The sequence below is a fragment of the Rhododendron vialii genome, chromosome 5a (assembly GCF_030253575.1).
Source record: "Rhododendron vialii isolate Sample 1 chromosome 5a, ASM3025357v1".
NCBI classification, from domain to species: Eukaryota; Viridiplantae; Streptophyta; class Magnoliopsida; order Ericales; family Ericaceae; genus Rhododendron; species Rhododendron vialii.
In genome coordinates, this window is record NC_080561.1 from 32,660,677 (window position 1) to 32,678,669 (window position 17,993).

At 38.8% G+C, this 17,993-nt stretch overlaps 2 protein-coding genes across 2 annotated transcripts in view; both read right to left on the reverse strand.

Annotated features, from left to right (window-relative positions):
- Positions 1-17,993, reverse strand: part of LOC131327215 (disease resistance protein RPV1-like) — a 59,538-nt gene that overhangs the window by 28,303 nt on the left and 13,242 nt on the right. The window lies entirely within an intron of this gene.
- On the reverse strand, positions 11,562-15,814 carry LOC131327830 (disease resistance protein RPV1-like). Its single transcript, XM_058360959.1, has 5 exons — positions 15,144-15,814; positions 13,865-14,969; positions 13,309-13,743; positions 12,315-13,220; positions 11,562-12,216 (listed from the first exon to the last, which is right to left on the reverse strand). Exons 1-5 carry the CDS (start codon positions 15,812-15,814, stop codon positions 11,605-11,607), a joined length of 3,729 nt encoding a protein of 1,242 aa, XP_058216942.1. The 3' UTR covers positions 11,562-11,604.

Consider the following 17,993-nt stretch of genomic DNA (forward strand, 5'->3'; position numbering starts at 1 on the left):
CAAAATGCCATTATAGAATGGAGGGTGTAGATTTATGTAGGGTGTAGATTTATGTAGGGTATAGTTCTGGACCGTTAGTTGTCTTTTAGATTCAAAACCAGTTCTATCTTATTATATAGATACTAGGGTTTGCCCGTTTCTGAAGGCACGTCACAACGTGAGATCTAATTAGTGACGATTGTGCAATTAATATTGTTTGAGAGGGAGAGGAAGAGCCGTAGGATTTATGGAGCAAATCAATGGCTAGGATTTATAGAGAAATAAGATTCAAAAACCGTTCTCCCTTATTATGTAGATATGTTTTATCTTAAAAGAGAGATAATTTTTTTTTTTGCTCACGAAATTTTATCAAGTAACAATAAAGGAAAAAATAATAAATGAAATTTGTATACACAATCAACCACCTCCACCACTCCACCACCATCACCACCACCGCCACTCCACCACCACTACCATCACTACACCACCACCACCACTCCACCACCACCACTACCAGCGCTCCTACTACCTCCACTACTCCCCCACCACCACTCCACCACCATTACCAAAAGTATATTATGACCGTTAGTAAATTAAGATAGAATTGGAATAAAATTAATTCATCATTTTTTTAATTCAGTACTTAATATATTTATCAAACAACTTTTCAGTTTAAAAATTTCAGCATTCAGTTTCCAGTACTTAATTTTTCAGCTTTCAGTTTCAGTTTTTAGTTTTATCAAATAGCCCCTTAGTTTTTGAATAATTACATTGATTATCCTACAAATCACAAAGACATACTACCACAAGTTTTTTCAAGAATCTCTTTACATGGAATTGCTTTCAACTTTCCTAAGAATTTTTCACATTTAAGCTTTGCCCAGGACTCAAGGAATGAGAATATTTTTCGGCTATTCGATGACGAGAGTCGTAGTATATATTTGCCTAAGGATTTTTCACGAATTTTCTAAAAAAAGAATGCAAAATATTAGAGGTGGTGAATGAGAGGGTCTGGACGGGTTTGGGTGGATTGAAATGAGTCACGGATCAAATATGGGCGGGTCAAATATGGATCAAATAGTAAACGGGTTGAAATGAGTCGGGTTGAATTTGGATCAAGTCAAACCCAAACCCGACCCGACCCGACCCGACCCGTTTCCCTCTTATTCTTCTTCTTCTTTTTTTCCTCATTTTTTCCCCTCCCTTTCTCCCCGACACTTTTCCTTATCTGTGATATCTTTTTTATGCTCTTCCGATGATGGAAAATACAATGTAAAAATTATACCTTGATCTCGTATGAATTGAGAGAAAACAACCAAGAAAACCTTCTTCTTTTTTTGTCTTCATTTAAATTTTTTCGTATTTGTTAATTTTGCGTCAAACTTTTGCGACTTATTGATTCGTATTAACGAGAGAAACTGAAAAAGTAAAAAAAAAATTGATTGAAATTGATAAGACCCAAATCTGCCCCATTATTTTCCAACTACGTACAGATTTCTTATTCCGTCCACACGGTGCAAACAGAGGAACCATCAACAACACTTTTGTGTATGACAATGCAACCAACCCAAACAGAGGAATCACGGGAGCAACTCAACACAACAAGCAATACTCCCTCCGTCCCTTTTTTTGTGTTCAGTATTTCATTTTGGGCTGTCCCTTAATAAGTGTCCATTTTGTAAAGTTGGGGAGGTAAAAATTGATGTATTGTCTATTTTGTCCCTAAAAGTAAATTTTATTTTGAAAAGTTAGTGAGTAAAAGTGTAATGATGATGGATAAGTAGGGAAAGTAGAGGAAAAAGTTGATGTGAAAGGTGTAATGATGATGTCTTTTTAATAAGTTGGAGTTACGAAGCAGGACACTTAAAAAGGGACGGAGAGAGTATTAAATATTGGGGAGAAAAAAGGAACAATTATTTTCAATTAAGTACTACTATGAACTACTCTATATTTTTCCATAGCCCGACTATGGGTACACCAAATGTAAACCAGATTGTGCGAGACATACGTCGAAATGCCACACAAATGACTTGAGCCGTTTAATTCATTTAAAATATTTTTCTAAGGATCTTGGATCAAATTAGCTCAAGTGAATATCGATAAAAGCTTAAACGATTCATTAGATATTTCGTCTCTTGAAATTCAGGAACAAAAAATTAAATGAACTAGTGAAGCTTTTAACGATATTTAATTGAACTAATTTTTTAAACCGACTCTTGAAAATCACACTTGAAACAAACCGAATTATTTGTGTAGGAATCCGAAGTAATGCTATACAATTTCATGTACACCCGTAGGATTTGTTTATACTCTATATATATTTTGCATTAGTACTTCGGTTTGCGTCACTCGACAAGCCAGGCTTGGTACATAATCAGATAGCACTAATTGAAACGAAACAGTGCGTAACTAGTTAACAAAGTTAATTTGGGTCTTTTAAGTCCAACCCATGTTGAATCCATTTTTAACCCACCTAAACCCATATAAATATGAGTTATAAGTGGGCGGATTTGAGCGGGTTACAAAATATGGGTTGGGATTGCCACCTCTACAAAATACATAATGTACGACCATCTATATAATAAGGGAGAATGGTTTTTGAATCTTATGTCCTACATAAATCCTAACCATTAATTTGCTCCATGAATCCTACGGCTCTCCCTCTCCTTCTCTCTTTCTCAAACAGTGGTAATTGCACAATTGTCATTAATCAAAATTTACGTTCAAAATTGAGATATCTCTCCAAAAAAAATATATATCTACATAATAAGGGAGAACGGTTTTTGAATCTTATGTTCTACATAAATCCTAACCATTAATTTGCCTCATAAATCCTACGGCTCTCCCTCTCACTCACTCTCTCTCTCTCTCTCTCTCTCTCTCTCTCTCTCTCTCTCTCTCTCTCAAACAGGTTGCACAATTGCCACTAATCAGATTTTACGTTCAAAGTCTCTCTCTCTCTCTCTCTCTCTCTCTCTCTCTCTCTCTCTGTGTGTGTGTTCACTTTCTAGCTTTTCGCTCCTAAAACCGACACCTCTCCTCAGCCCTATGATTTTCTTCGAGACAGTTTTGATCACAAATCCAAGGCTAGATCAATGACTCCTCCTCCTCCTCTCTCTCTCTCTACACACACTCCCAATCACAGTTGATTTGAAACCAGGTTGACTCCATTTTTTTTCTCAATTTAAATGGCTATTTTAATTGCAAAACTCCCACCATTATCCAATCTATCCCAGGATTGTTTAACTTTGGGTCAAGGTTTAATTTTGTAATTTTGTTTCAATTTCAGATTTATTTACATTGTAATCCTCTGTGATTTTCTCTTTCCCCCCCAAAAAAAGAAAAAAAAAGAAGAGACAAATCTTTCACATTATCTGTGCTATTTTTAAATTTTGAACGTTACAAAGAGAGAAATCAGATCAAAGGTTTTCATTTACCGATTATTTGTAACGTCCTCTCATATAGGGTGAGACATACATATACACGGAATTCACCCCATATGAGATGGAGTTAAAAACAACCATTGTATCTAAAAAAACTTTGAAAAAGTTATTTTTTTAATCCAAAAACAACCGGTGCTTGATACTTCATTTAAATTGTGTTTAGAAAGCGTTACGCCGTGCCTTCAGGCACTGGCATGCACTAGTGTGTGTGTGTGTGTACACACACACACACATCAAACTTTGAACGTTAAAAAGAGAGAAACTAAATCAAAGGTTTTCAAGTTTTTACCTTGGCTTCTATCATATGGGTATATTTTCATTTAACGGTTATTTGTAATTTGAATGTGCTAGTCTTGCTTCCTTGGTTCAACCATCCAGAGACTTTGACTTGGCCCCTTAGGCCCCGTTCAGTTGCCAGGAAAGTACAGGAAAAGATGGGAAAATCAACTTTCCCATGATTTTTGTAGTGTTCAGTTGGCAGGAAAGTAATGGGAAACATGTTTTTAAGTTTTCCTGCGGGAATTACTTTCCTGCAAAAGTGATCCTGCAAAAAACACAGGATTTTGCGTCGCGGGAAAAGAAAAATGAGTGAACACTCACAAAATTTTCCCGAAAGTTTCTTTTTCCTGACAAATGAACAACTAAATCTTAATTATTCTTGCAAAATTCTTTTGTCAAATGAACACTCACAGGAAAATAGATTTCTTTTTCCTTTACTTCACTTTACTTGACTTTTCCTGAGAATAACTTTCCTGTACAAGGGCTGTCTTCTTGAGTAAAGTCATTTGTCTTGGAAGAGGCTCAATCCTAGCCTCCTCAAGAGTTCTTTCCAAGATAAGTTATTTCTTGGGCACAGTAGCTTGCTTTGGAGGTGGTTTCGTAACAGCCACCTTGTATGTCTTCCTTATAGGAACTTGCTTCTTAGATAAAGCCCTTGGAGGAGGCTCAATGATAGCCTCTTCCACAGTACTTTCCAAGGGCTCATATGCTCTCTTAGCCTTAGGTTTTTCAACTGTAAGCTCTTCAACTGTGACTTCCCCCTTCATCTTCCCCTTAGGATCATCTTCAATCATTGGATCGTTCGGTAAATCTGTTTCTTCCTCGGCCCTTCTAGCTGTTTGCCTGAATCGTTGGCGGCGTCTCTTCTGAGATTTGGACAAAGGTTGAGGTCCAGAAGGAAACTTGGGATGCTCAACCCTGTGCCATTCATCTAGAGGAGTGACTGGAGGTCTCATAGCCCTTGGCTTGTCCTTGGAAGGAGCAGATATCCTTAAATTCTCCAGCTCATCCTCAACTTCAACCAAACATGGCTGAATTCGGTTGAAGACAGATTCACGTGCAACCTTTTTCCCTTTAGATATACGTGGCTTCTTGGGATTGGGGTTCAATCCTTCCCACAATAATGCTCTTTAGGGCTGGTTTACTAGGACTGACATGATGGCCACACTCTGTGCATATCATGGAACAATTTGGCCTTTCTAGTTTCTTCACCCATGTAGGTTTGGACCACCATGAATTCTATTTTTCAAACCTCTTGACCCGCTCAGTCTTAACATCCCTCTCATCATAATAAGGATCCCAGTACCTGCCTGGGCTGGACTTATATACTTCTCTGGAAGGGGCTCCCAAACTTATCTTCTGCCTAGAAGCAGTCCTAGGCATGCCTCTCATGTTGACAGAGACCATATTTGTACTCAACCCTGAGCGAAAGGGATTGCCATCCACCCCTATGGGCTGCTTGTCCTTCTCGGGAAATTTGAACTCCCCCTCACTCAATTTTTTCCTGGATATCATTTCTAAATACTATGCAGTTATTAGTTGTATGACTCCAAGAGTTGTGATACTTACAAGACTCTTTGTCCTTCAGTTCTTGCAGAGTTGGAATCTTGTGGCCAAAGGGCAGTTTGAGCAGCTTTTCGGCTAGGAGTTGATCAAAGATAGCCTCAGTTGTACCAACGTCAAAAGTATAGGCCCTAGTTGGCCTATTAAAAGTGTTTTGAATTGACTGCTTCGTTGGCTCCATCTGGACAAAGGCCTTGCAAACGTATGGCTTCTTGTTCATGATTTTAGCCACTGCCATGTCTGGATCTGCCTCTGTTTCTACTGCAGCAACCTCGTAATTAGGGTCACGGTAATACGTTCCCTTGGGTGCTGTCTTCCTGTCCTACTCCTCTGCCAAGAACCTTTCATAATGAGAGGCCTTAAAGGATAATTCAAACAAATCTCTGAATTCTATCCCATAGAACTTCTTCTTCATTTCAAAGCCCAAGCCCGTTAATGCTATACTCACATATTCGGCCTCTGGAAGGACAATCTTGCATTTGAATCGAGCAGTCTTGAAACGTAAGAGATAGGACTCCACAGATTCGAGATGGATTTGACGATAGCATGACAGGTCTGCCAATGTCACTTCTAGTTCTATCGTGTAGAACTGTTGGTGGAACATTTCCTCCAACTGTGCCTAGGTCTGTATTGAGTTAGGTGGCAAGTTGATGTACCAAGTAAAGGTTGTTCCAGTAAGAGAATTGGGAAAGAGCCTCAACTTTAGAGCATCAATGGTCCCAGCCTCTCCACATTGAACTTGAAACCTGGCAATGTGCTCCACTGTTGACTGCATGCTTTCACCATTGAAGGTTTGGAATTCTGGGACTCTATAGCCCTTGGGAAAGGTGTATTGTCCACCTCTTTAGCATGAGGCTTCATATACATTGGCCTTCCCAAAGGTCTGAAACTAGGCCCTAACTGCTCCTAGAGCAAGTTCTCAGAACTTGATCACTTCCCATAGATAGGTCTAGCACAGGAGGCGCCTGTGGGCGTGCCTCTTGTGCTTGTTGGTTTTGGACTGGACTTGCCCCTCGAGTATCAGAGCTTTGAGGAGTGTGAGTATTTTCTTTGTCTTTTTCAGAACCTTGCCCTCTTTGCAAATGCCTTTTGTCTGTCTTGTCAGATTTGTCAAGTTTGGGTTGGTCTTCAACCAAAACAAACCTTTGATCGTTATTTGCTGGAGGCATCTGGGCTCCTCCAATCACAACTCCTTTTTCTTTTTGCCCTCCTGAGTGTAGGGCTGTTAGATGAGGTAGCGTGGTAAAATGTTTGAGGAGGGGGAGGTGCCCCTAATAAGCCAACTTGGTCTTGACCGTTGCCATAAACACCAAATTGTGGAAAGCCCTACCGCTGAGGAGCACGCGGTAGCCACTTTGTAGGCATAGCAACCATTTTGTTGAGTGCTATGGTCAGAGGTTCCAAGAACTCAGAGAACGATTGCGAGATTGATTGCGTAACATTGTGGGAGATTTCAAGTCCTGCTAAAAACATATAATTTTTGACACTGTCGGTAGCATCGCTAAGATCTTGAGCACTGATCTGAGGACCAGCTTCCTTGAGTAATGGCACATCGACTGCCACTCCCTCAGGACTCTGTGGTGGATCCAGGATGGGTGGATCCGCTTGTTGCTGCTTCCTTGCCATAATAAAACCCTTAGACGATTAGGGTCCCATCAAGCGTGCCAAAAAGATATTCGGCTCCGAAATGGCTCAAGGACTGAGCGAGCGTGCTAAGACTTGTCGCGTCTAACGTAAGGACTAGATGCTCCTTTTTTGACTTCGAATCTGTAAGAGCGATCGTGCTACAAACCTAAGGGCTGGATTGTAGTATTGGTTCGTGGTTTTGCCTCTACGAGCGAGGACTTAGTAATTTTCTAATCATGTAGGAAAATAAGTAACAACGTAGAAATAACTTTATTATGTCGTAATAATAAAGTTGGGGATACAAGAGAGATAGAAACTCAAATTACTTGAAGAAGTAATTGAGTGAATGTGAGAGAAGTGAGAAGACTTTGGTTTTAAGTGTTGAGCTTGATTGGTGTGTGAACCCTTTTTTCTTCTTGACTTCTAGTATTTATAGGCCAAGGGTCTTCGATTTTCTGGATACAAGGGACTTGCTATCCTCTTCTTGTGGCGCCATGTGTCTCTTGTAACTTCCAACTCATGAGATCATGGGATAATGGGTAGTTATTGGAGGTTATAAAAGATCATGGGCAAATACTGCATTGGTCCAGATCTAAGCCAAGTTTTTTTCCTTCATCACGAGCTGACAAGTGTCCTTAGTTACCTCCAAATGTTGCCAAGTGTCGGAAATAACTCCCCACTAACATATTTAGTGGGATCATGGGTAGTTAATATATGCAAAGCATATTTACCACATGCTTTTATTAGTCATGGGCAGTTAATAGAAACTAGTGGGCTTCTCCCACTTCATTTTTTTGTGGGCACCTGATAAGTAATAGGCCATTTGATTTGACCTAGTCCAATGGCCATGTGTTGAAAATTCTCATCCATTTCTCCTAATTTCCGCAGGATTCTTTCAAGATAAGATAATGGGCCTCTTAAATAATAAAAGGCCTACTTATTTGCTCCCTTGGGCTCCAAATAATCGGGGCCATTAAATAACTTCGAACCCATAGCTAGATTGGATCAAAATTAACCGGGCCCATTCAATATTGTCTTGGCCCATTAATTTTAAACCTAATACATTTCTATCTTTTGGCCCAATTTAATTAAATAATAATCAAATAGCCTTCCAGTACTGGCCCAAGATTTGGTGCAAAAAACGGGTGTAAGCAGTAGGAGACTTGAGGGAGGAGGGTGGGGCTTACGGGGATCAAACCCTGCCTATGTGCACTCCACTCCACTTGCAACCCCCTTGATTGTTAACACACTAATTTTCCGGTAATCCTCCCTTTATGTATACAACATTGACACAAAATTACTGTTTGTTAACAGAGAGGGGACATGCTCCTTAATAACATGCGGTCGAGTAGGTTCGTTTGTTCGGCCAGTATATATAGTACAACATCTATCCTAGGACCCGGGGACCCCACCGAGTGGCACCCCTGCCAAGTGGGTGTCGAGTGGCCAATCCAGCCATTCATCTCGGAATCAACGGCCCGGATCGAAACATCTTTTTCCTTTTCCTTTCTTTTTTTTTAAATCCGTTCGGTACCTTTACATCTAGGCCGTCCAAAACACTTTTGGACGGCCGAGATGTGCTCGGCACCCCTGCCAAGCACCCCTGCTTGGCAGGGTCTCTAGGTCCTCTATCCTATCCATTAAGGGTTACCTATTCTTTTAGTGGTTTGATTTAGAATAAAAATTACTGTTTCGGATTTTTTTTTTAATATAGAGATTTAGCACTTGGAATTTTTTAGGGGATATAGTATTGGAGAGAGAAAATTAGGAGAGAGAGATTTGGAAGATTAAGGGAGAGGAATGGTAGTGTGGGTTTGTTTGAATTTCTGATCTCAACATAATGTTGAATTCCAACTAGGATGTAATCGTAAGGAAGACTAAGGGACATGACTAAAATTTAAGTTTTGTTTTTTGCTTTTGGTAATGTAGGGTATCTCGAGCCAGCTTAGAGCATATGCCACGGGAAACTCCATTCGCACCCCTCTCGTTTTTCAATATACAAAGGGGGAACTTAATTAGCCATCCTTTTTACCCTACTTATTTAGGTGCTCATCCTAATGTGTTTAAATATTTATCTTTTCATCCTCAAATTCAATTAAATCCTAAACTACCATTTTTCTCTCTTGATTTTTCAAATCTATCTCTCTCTCTCTCTCTCTCTCTCTCTCTCTCTCTCTCTCTCTCTCTCTTAATCTTTTCTAATTATCTCAATTCTCTCTTCTCTTTCAAACATTTCTCTCACCTAATCTTTTGAATTTTTCTCTCTCTCCTAATCTTCTTTCTCATATTTTCATTTCCCTAAAATCTAAAAAGAAAATACTACTCTTACAAAAATAAATGTGTAAGCCAGAAAACATGAAAAACATGATCAATTCACAAAATATGGAAAAAATTGATTGAGGTAAATGAACAAGAAAAGATCAATTAAAAAACATGACAAAATCGGAAAACATGGCAAATTTCGAGAAGTGTAGATTTCGATTAAGGTAGATGAACAAAACATGATCAAATAAAAAATATGACAAAAATTAAAAAAACGTGACAAGTTTTGAGAAGTGTAGGTTTCAATCGAGATAGATAAACAAAACATTATCAATTCACAAACATGACAAAAATCAAAAAACATAATATCTAAAACTGATATTCCGGCAACAGAATCCGATAACGGCGGCGATTAAGAGGACGGAAGCAATGTGACTCAACCTTAGAACCTCAACCGTTTATGACTGTTTTGATGTCGTTCACTCTCATTTCTAAATATCAATGAAACGAAAAATTGATGACGACGGTGTCGTTCCGGGTTCTTCTCCAAGATCAATGACTATGATGATGCTATTTTAGAACGTCGCCGTCAACCTTTTTTTTCAATAACCCGGATGCGCTGCCGTCGACTTGAAACCCAGATCTGAAGTGGTTTGAAGTGGTAGGTCTCCGCGGGTGCGGAGTGGGACGAACGGGGTGGGTCACGGTCGAACGGGAGGTGGTTGCCGAAACACAAATCCAATCCATGGCTTCGATTTGAAACGTGCGTGCACGTGTGGTGGTGGTGATGGGGTCAAGAGGAGTTGTTTTGTTCGGTGCATTATTGCTTTGATTCATGTTGGAATGTATGGGGATTGACAGAGAAAAGAGCAGAGAGGAAGAGGGAGTAATGGGGTCCCCTTACTAGATTATGCGTACGTGTTCGCGAGAAATGAGACTTCTCGTGCTATGTATTATCCGAGATTTGAGAGAAAGAATTTGTTTGGATAGACATTAATTTGAAGGGAGAGAGAGAGAGAGAGAGAGAGAGAGAGAGAGAGAGAGAGAGAGAGAGAGAGAGAGAGAGAGAGTTAATTAATGAAGAAATTAAATAAGGGCAAAATTGGTCATTCAACCAATTTAAGGATGAGAACATAAGTATTTAAACTCACTAGGATGGACACCTAAATAAGATCTCCATATAGGATGCCTATTTAATTTTCTCGCGAAATGTATGTACAATGTTCAAATATTGAAATCTGAAAATAAGTCCAACTTTCATATTTTAAAATCTAAAAATATGTGCATTTTTAATTTTTTAAAATCTGACAATGTCGGGACACACTAATTGAATGCCCGTGGTTATTGTGTTGTCGACAGTGAATGATGAGAATGGGTGGTGGAGAGAAGAGAGAGGGAGTTACGAGAGGGGGTGATGGAGCTCGGTGGTGGTGGTGGTGGTGATGGAGCTTGCTGGTAGTGGTGGGGATGGAGCTTGCTGGTGGTGGTGGTGATGTAGGAAAAAAATTGGTGTTAAAAGATTGGCTTGGATTCGTACAAGGGAAAAACAGTTTCCTATCTTTTTTCTTTGTAAAAAAAACGGATCAAAGAAACAAATTTAAGTTGGTGTGATGTCGGCTTGGATTCGTAAACTGATCCGATTTGGATAAAGCTAAATCGTTCCGTTAAGTTTCAGATTTTTTGTATTCGGATTATTGGATCGAATTACGACAGTTGGATTCGAATTTTCTCGGATCGAATCCGTATTTAATCCAGTCTTATAGGCCCACTTTGGGCACAAGTCCCTCTCCACTCTCCCACCACACATTAGTGTTTTTTTTTTTTTTAACAATTAGAGCTAGCTCAGTTGGCAATGGTTCTTGCATCTTACTGAGAAGTTCAGTAGTTTGAATATCCCTAACTGCACGTGGATGTTTTTTTCCTTAGAGCGGCTTTTCCTTTCATTCTTTGTTTATTCCCTATGATGGACTTATGTCTTGTATTGATTGAGTTGTGAGGCTTGATTATCTCGTAGACTCTTACCATTGATGAAGTATCCCGAGCTAGTGATTTGTAATTCATACATGATGTAAGAAATCTCTCCCATCGATTGACATAAAAAAGAATACACTTGATTTTGCACCCCACACCAAATGTGGAGGTGGAGGACCCGGGGCACCAAATCGCCGTGCACACCAAATTTTTTCTAGAAATCTTGGCAGCAATCAAGTTAGCTGATTTGGTTAGACAGAACTTACATTTTGGTGGACGCAAGGTAAACTCGATCATAAACGTTGCACTAAATTTGTATCATGAAATCTAAAGTATCACAAGAGCAAATGAGAAGTAAAAGATACTTATCCAGATTAACTACTAAAATATCATCGATACAAAGTGTAGCAGCTAAACAAAATCAGAAGCAGTGGTAGGGATCCAAGGTGGAGGGTACAGATGCCGACAATACTTGCAATCATCAAGATGAAAGCCGAGTTGGTACAATTTTGGAGGGTATAAATGCTCGAGTTGGAACAATTTTGTGCTCCGCTGATGTGCAGAAATGAGGGCCGATTTGGAACAATTTTGTGCTCGGCTGATCTGCAGTTCCGGGAACGATATTTCCAAATTGACAGAGTTCATGATGGGGTATTTTATCTTCATAGGTTGATTGGGAGATCATCTCTTCTTGTTCCTCATTGTACAGAATCCGGACTCCAACCTCGGTTACTTGGACAAATTCACCTCCAGACACTGAAATATTGACTTCATCGCCGCCTTCCAAATAATTTCCAAAATTCCAATAACTTAACCACATCGTATCTTCACCAACTTCTCCAGTTCCGAAGACAAATGGACAATAGCTCCAAACCAAGCCCTTTGTCGTATTACTTATGACAGTATGTGGTTCACCACGTTTTGGATCTCCAGAGTGCTCATAAACTGAACACATGTTCAAGCCTCGGATCCTCAAATTAAGACATGAAGGCACAATAAAATCAATTGAGGATCCTCGATTCTTAAAACTGAACCAAGGTGGAACCTTGCTACCAGGAATATAAGCGTAGATTATATGTGTTTCATAACAAACCTGTGTCATAGAAGGAAAATCTAATTGTCACACAAACGCATGCGCATATGCGCGCGCGCAGAGAGAGAGAGAGAGAGAGAGAGAGAGAGAGAGAGCACCTGGAGGGGAAACCTCCTTTGTTGCATGCCACCCCATGACGTTAGCTTTACAGTTAGGTTTCCCATGGACTGGAACTTCCACAAGCCCAAGTTGTTAACAATCTCAGCTTCAATGTTACCTATGGATTCCAATTTGAATGCACTCAGAGTCTCTGGATGGTGGCATGCGTCCAATAGACAAGTGGTTGTTGGACGGTGTGAGTTTTGAAATGTTATTTCCTCCAGCAATATATTATCTCCGACACCCAAATGACGTAGTTCCGGGACCCCATCAAGTTTGCGGAGCCTTGGGCAAGAATAAATGGTTAAGTACTCAAGCTTAGTAAGACTTCCGATGAAATCTGGGAGGCTACGAAATTGATTAGATGACAAATCTAGTTCCTTTAGTGAGCATAGGTTGCTTAGGTCTATGGGAAAATCATCATCCGAAAGATTACAGTTTGCTAGACTTAATTCTACCAAGGACCATGGTAAAGAAGGCCATGAAATCTCCTGATTTTCTCTTCGTTTCAACCGCCAAGCCCAGATGAAAGATTGCATTGCATTCGCCTGTCCATTGGTTGGGAGAGATTGATTTAAAGCAATTCCATCTACCTTGAGCACAGTTAGAGACTCCATATTTTCAATGTTTGTCGGCAATCCATTGAGATTTGAGCAACCGGAGATGACAAGCGTTTCCAAATGTTTTAGCATACAAATGCTACTCGGAAGATTCCTCAATTTTTTGCAGTCTCCCAAATCTAACAAAACAAGTCTCTCAAGGCATCCAATGGATTCATGAACCTCAACCAAACTTGTACAACTTTTAAGCACCATTTTCTCAAGATTTGGGAGTTCTGAAACGTTGGGTGTTTTGGCAAGGTTATATGAATAACTTAGATTGAGGATTTTTAATAACCCTAGAAACTGCAAAAGAAGGTGGAAAAAATGGGTATGAAAGCCTTAAAGTCACTTCCCAAAGAAACTTGAAAGGAAGAAAAAAGTAGTGACATACCTTTGTTCCTCCCCATACATTTTTTAGTTGGCTATATTGCATGTCGAGAGCAACCAAGCTCTCCAAAGGGAAATCATCAGGTATGGACTTCAGTGGGAATTCACACCAGCACAACCATCTTAATTCTTTGGGAAACTTTTTATAGGGCCCACTAATATGTATACGATTGAGCTGCAGAAGTTTTAGTTTGTGCATCCTCGCAAACGCATCAGCTTCCAAAGCTACTGAATTTAAATTTACTGGATCAGTGGGTTCGAGGTGAGAGGAGAAGATACCGAAACCATATCTTTTAAGTGTACCACCGAAATTCAACAAGGGCTTCTCAAGGAACTCTTCATAACGGCGTTTCCTATTGTCACCAAAAACCATACTAGCACAAACATCTTTTTTCAACGGACACATATCGAGTTTGAGGCCTTCTATTTCGCTTGTGCCCTAACATAAGATTGAAAAAAAAAAGAAGGGAAGCATGTGCGGCAAAAATAATAATTAGTTAATGGCATCCCTACACATATTTTCATACAACAATACATAAAGAGCAAAGTATAATTCTTACAGTGTTTTCTCTCAAAACATTAAATGCATCCTGATGATTCCAGAGGATGCTACGTTTTCCTGGCTCTTTTGGTGATTGTTGGCGAACAATTTCTCTTCCCATTTCTTGAAGCAAATGATGCATTACCAGTGTATTACTTTTATCAATTGATATCAAACATCTATCCACGAGATTTTGAATCCCAACCACTGTGTAAAATTCACATCCGTCTAAGATTGTAACTGTGGATTCCTTATCACTTCCAACAAAAAAACATGCAATATTGAGGAATAGATGTTTGTCGTGGTCATCTTGTAAAGAGTCATAGCTTATTCGGAGTTTTTCAAGGATTTGACTGTTGGGAATCGCTTTCAATTTTTCCAACTGACTTTTCCATACATTTAAGCAATTCCCTGATAGAGAAGAGCCTAGAACTTTAATTGCTAATGGAATCCCTCCACAATAGCTCACCACCCTTTTTGAGACCTCTCCATACCCATTGTTGGGACAACAATATTTTCCAAATGCATGCCAGCTAAAGAGCTCCAAGGATTCCTCGGCACTCAGACTTTCAAGCCTATGCACCTTATAGAATTTAGAAGCACCTAGCAACCGCTCATACCTTGTGGTTATGATGATTTTACTTCCAGGAAAAAGCCAACCTCCAATTCCAAGTAGTGCCTCTAATTGGTCACGTTTATCCACATCATCAAGAACTACAAAAACTTTTTTGCGACATATGGCATCTTTAATCAAAGCAGTTCCTTGAGCAATACTGTCTAGTTTTACTTTCCTCGTCTTCAAAATGTCTGTAAGAAACTGTTTTTGTAAACGAAGTAAACCACTTTGTTGTGTTGAAATTTCTCTTACATCTGCAATAAAACTGCAACATTCAAATCTTGAGAAGTTCAAATTATATAGATATGTTGCTGTGGTTGTCTTGCCTATTTCACCCATTCCACAAATTGCAACTATGTCAACATTACTTGGCCCATCTTCTAACCAAAGTTGAATGTCTTTGACCCTTGAATGAATTCCAACCAAGTTAGGTGCGATATTCAAGGTTGTGCGACTTAGCTTATCTCGAACCACTTCTATAATTTTCTTGATAAACTTTGCTTCGTGTCTGAAAATTGCGATGAAGATGGTACTTAAAACACAATAAGAATACATGATTTAATAGCACACACCATGAATAAAACATTTCAAAGTAGAAACTAAAAAAATGAGCACGTTATTGGCACTACTGCAATATATAGCTAAAGAAGACAGGTAAAGAAGCGAGCCATGAGGAAATTACCCATCAACTTGATTTTGTAAATTCATCCCGGCCACATCTGCAACTTCTCTAAGCGCAGCCCTCCATGTTCCTACCTTATCCTTCAATTTCTCTTTCGTCAGTTCACACGTTTCTGATTTGAGCCTCTCTTCATACTTCACAAATGCTTCTTTGAAACTGCCAATTTGCTTCATCACTTCAGATGGATTCACATCATAGAAGACAGGTAGAACTATGTGTCCAGAAGCCCTACGCTTGAGGATCATCACAAGCTCTTCAAGGCACCAAGTTGACGTGGCATAGTTCTTGGAGAAAATGATTATGGAAATCCTTGACTCTCGAATCGCTCTGTCAAGTTCAGACTTGATATCTTCTCCTTTTTCTATGCCATCATCATCTCTGAACGTGTGAAATCCCTCTTGGCCCAAAGCTGTGTGGAGGTGATCGGTGAAAGTCTTGCGAGTGTCCTCGCCCCTGAAGCTCAAGAACACATGATAACTACATGGAGAAACCGAAGACGAGGCTTCTTGGGATTTCATCGCAGACATTGAAGAAAGCCCAAGAAAAAGACTACTGAAGGAGTGTTCGTGGTCCCTGGAAATCTGTTCAGAGGGCTCTGTTATTGCTACTTTTACACACCTCGGACTCAGACATGTAAGGATATGAGAGTGCACTTGTAGGTGAAAGGTCATGTCTTGTTTAATATTTTAAAGTGACTTAAATAAGGAGTAACTTAGAATATTATGGTGGGGTCCCTGGTATAGAATGGGGAAATTAGCCAAACGAAATTGATTGATGGTGCTCACTTAATTTATTCATGAAGTTACTAATAACTTCGTGTTAAAATTAAAATGCTATTAATAAAAAGTAGAGTGCAAAAATCAGTTTCCACTACCTCAATCCTTTTAAGGACACGTAACTTTTTTCCCCAACGTAAGGACATGTCGTCATTTTTGGTTTTCAATAAAAGGACCGGTGACGCCTGCTTTTTTTTTTTGCCAGGCGGTGGGCAGTCCCAAATCCCAATTGCACTCTCTCTCTCTCCTCTCTCACTCTCTCTCTACAATTAGTCCCACAAAAGTCGTAGGGTATCTTTGGATAAGGTAGAGTATCTTAGGTTAGGCATTTTCATAGGATTTTAGGATATACTTTTCTATTATAAGATTTTAGGGGTTCAGACATTTTCATAGGGTACCTTAAGATTTTATGCACTTTTCATATATAGGGTACCATAGGGTTTTAGTTACTTTTATAGGGTACCCTAGGGTTTTAAGCACTTTCATAGGGTACCCTAGAATTTTAGGCACTTTCATATAGCACATTTGTCCTTATGTTTGATTGCAAAATATGCTTGTCATTGAGCTCAAAAAATATAAATATGAAAAATTATTGACTAAAAGTCTCCCTAGAATATTATGGTGGGGTCCCTGGTGTTACAGATATATGAGTAGTTTATTTGCAAATCTATTTTTTCCAAAAATATAAGAGAGGTTTAAATAATTCGTCTCTTATGGAGTTGCATTCTTATTGAGTTTTACTCTTGATCAATTATGTAGTCTTGTGAACAGTAATATTCAATTATGGGTACCACTTGTATTGTCGTAAGTGTAAGTATGGACTTTAGTAAAAGTCTATGTAGAAACAGTATGAAGTAGGAAAAATCAATTATACGTAATATTATTCAATGATGTAAGTTATGACGCAAGCTACCCCTCCTTACGCCTATAAAAGGAGGGATCTCTACCTACTGTAATAACCAAGTTAGTACAAGCTAGTGTAAATCAATGTGTTCTCTATAATTCAGCCTTTGTTGTGTTCTCTCTTTGATCCTAACATACTTTAAAGAGGCGATGCCTTCTCTCTTTTTTTAATCGATAAAAGAGATCAAATTATGTCATTTATGAAGTGCAGATTATAAATCCGGGACAAGACATCAATTATGAGAGTCTATGAGATAATCAAACCCAATAACATAACCAATACCAGAAATAAGCCCATCACGTGAAATAAACAAACAAAGAATAAATGAGAAGTCTTCTAAGAAAAGGACAAGCATATACAGGTTGAGAGATTTGAACTTTTGATCTCTTAATGAGAGACAAGAATTTTGACCAGATGGCGGCGTCTCCTATATGGACTTTTAGTAGGATTCCTTCATACACAGTTAAAATGATCAGCCTATAAGAATTCTATACTATTAAGGCTATCTTAATTGGCCAGAATCCGGGCACCCTAATAAATAAATAAAAAGGGTTTGGGGTTCGAGTCTTTTTTTCAGCTTGAAGGTGTATTTCTCTTTATTTGAAACATTCAATTAACGCAATTATCCCGAATCCGGATCCTTTCCGGTCCATGTTTTGAACTAAAGGAAATAGTCCTTATCGTGACCATATGCTGCAATCAATGGGTTGAATGTATTTTAAAACTTTGATCAGTAAGAGCTGGTAACGGTCCTTATTGTGAGCTATTAAAGGCTCGTTTGGGTTCGATTCATCTACTAAATAACATTAACCTGAGCCTCAATTTTAGGCTCAATACATATATAAATTAGCCGAACATGAACCTAATAGTATTCGGCTCGATTAGTCTCGCGAACCTGGAGTACTTGTGTATCATGAAAATTTTATATATGAACTTCAATAAGTTATAAACTTATATGATTTGTATATGTATAAACTTATGTATGTACGTACATAATAATTTTTTTTTGAATTTGTAAAAGTATAAACGCTTACACTTGCTAAAAACTACGTAATTTATGTATATGTTTTTATCATTTATTATATGTATGAGCGTATTTATGTACATGCTCAACATTTTATTTGCAACTCTAGACATGTATGATAGCATAAATATATGAGATTAATTATT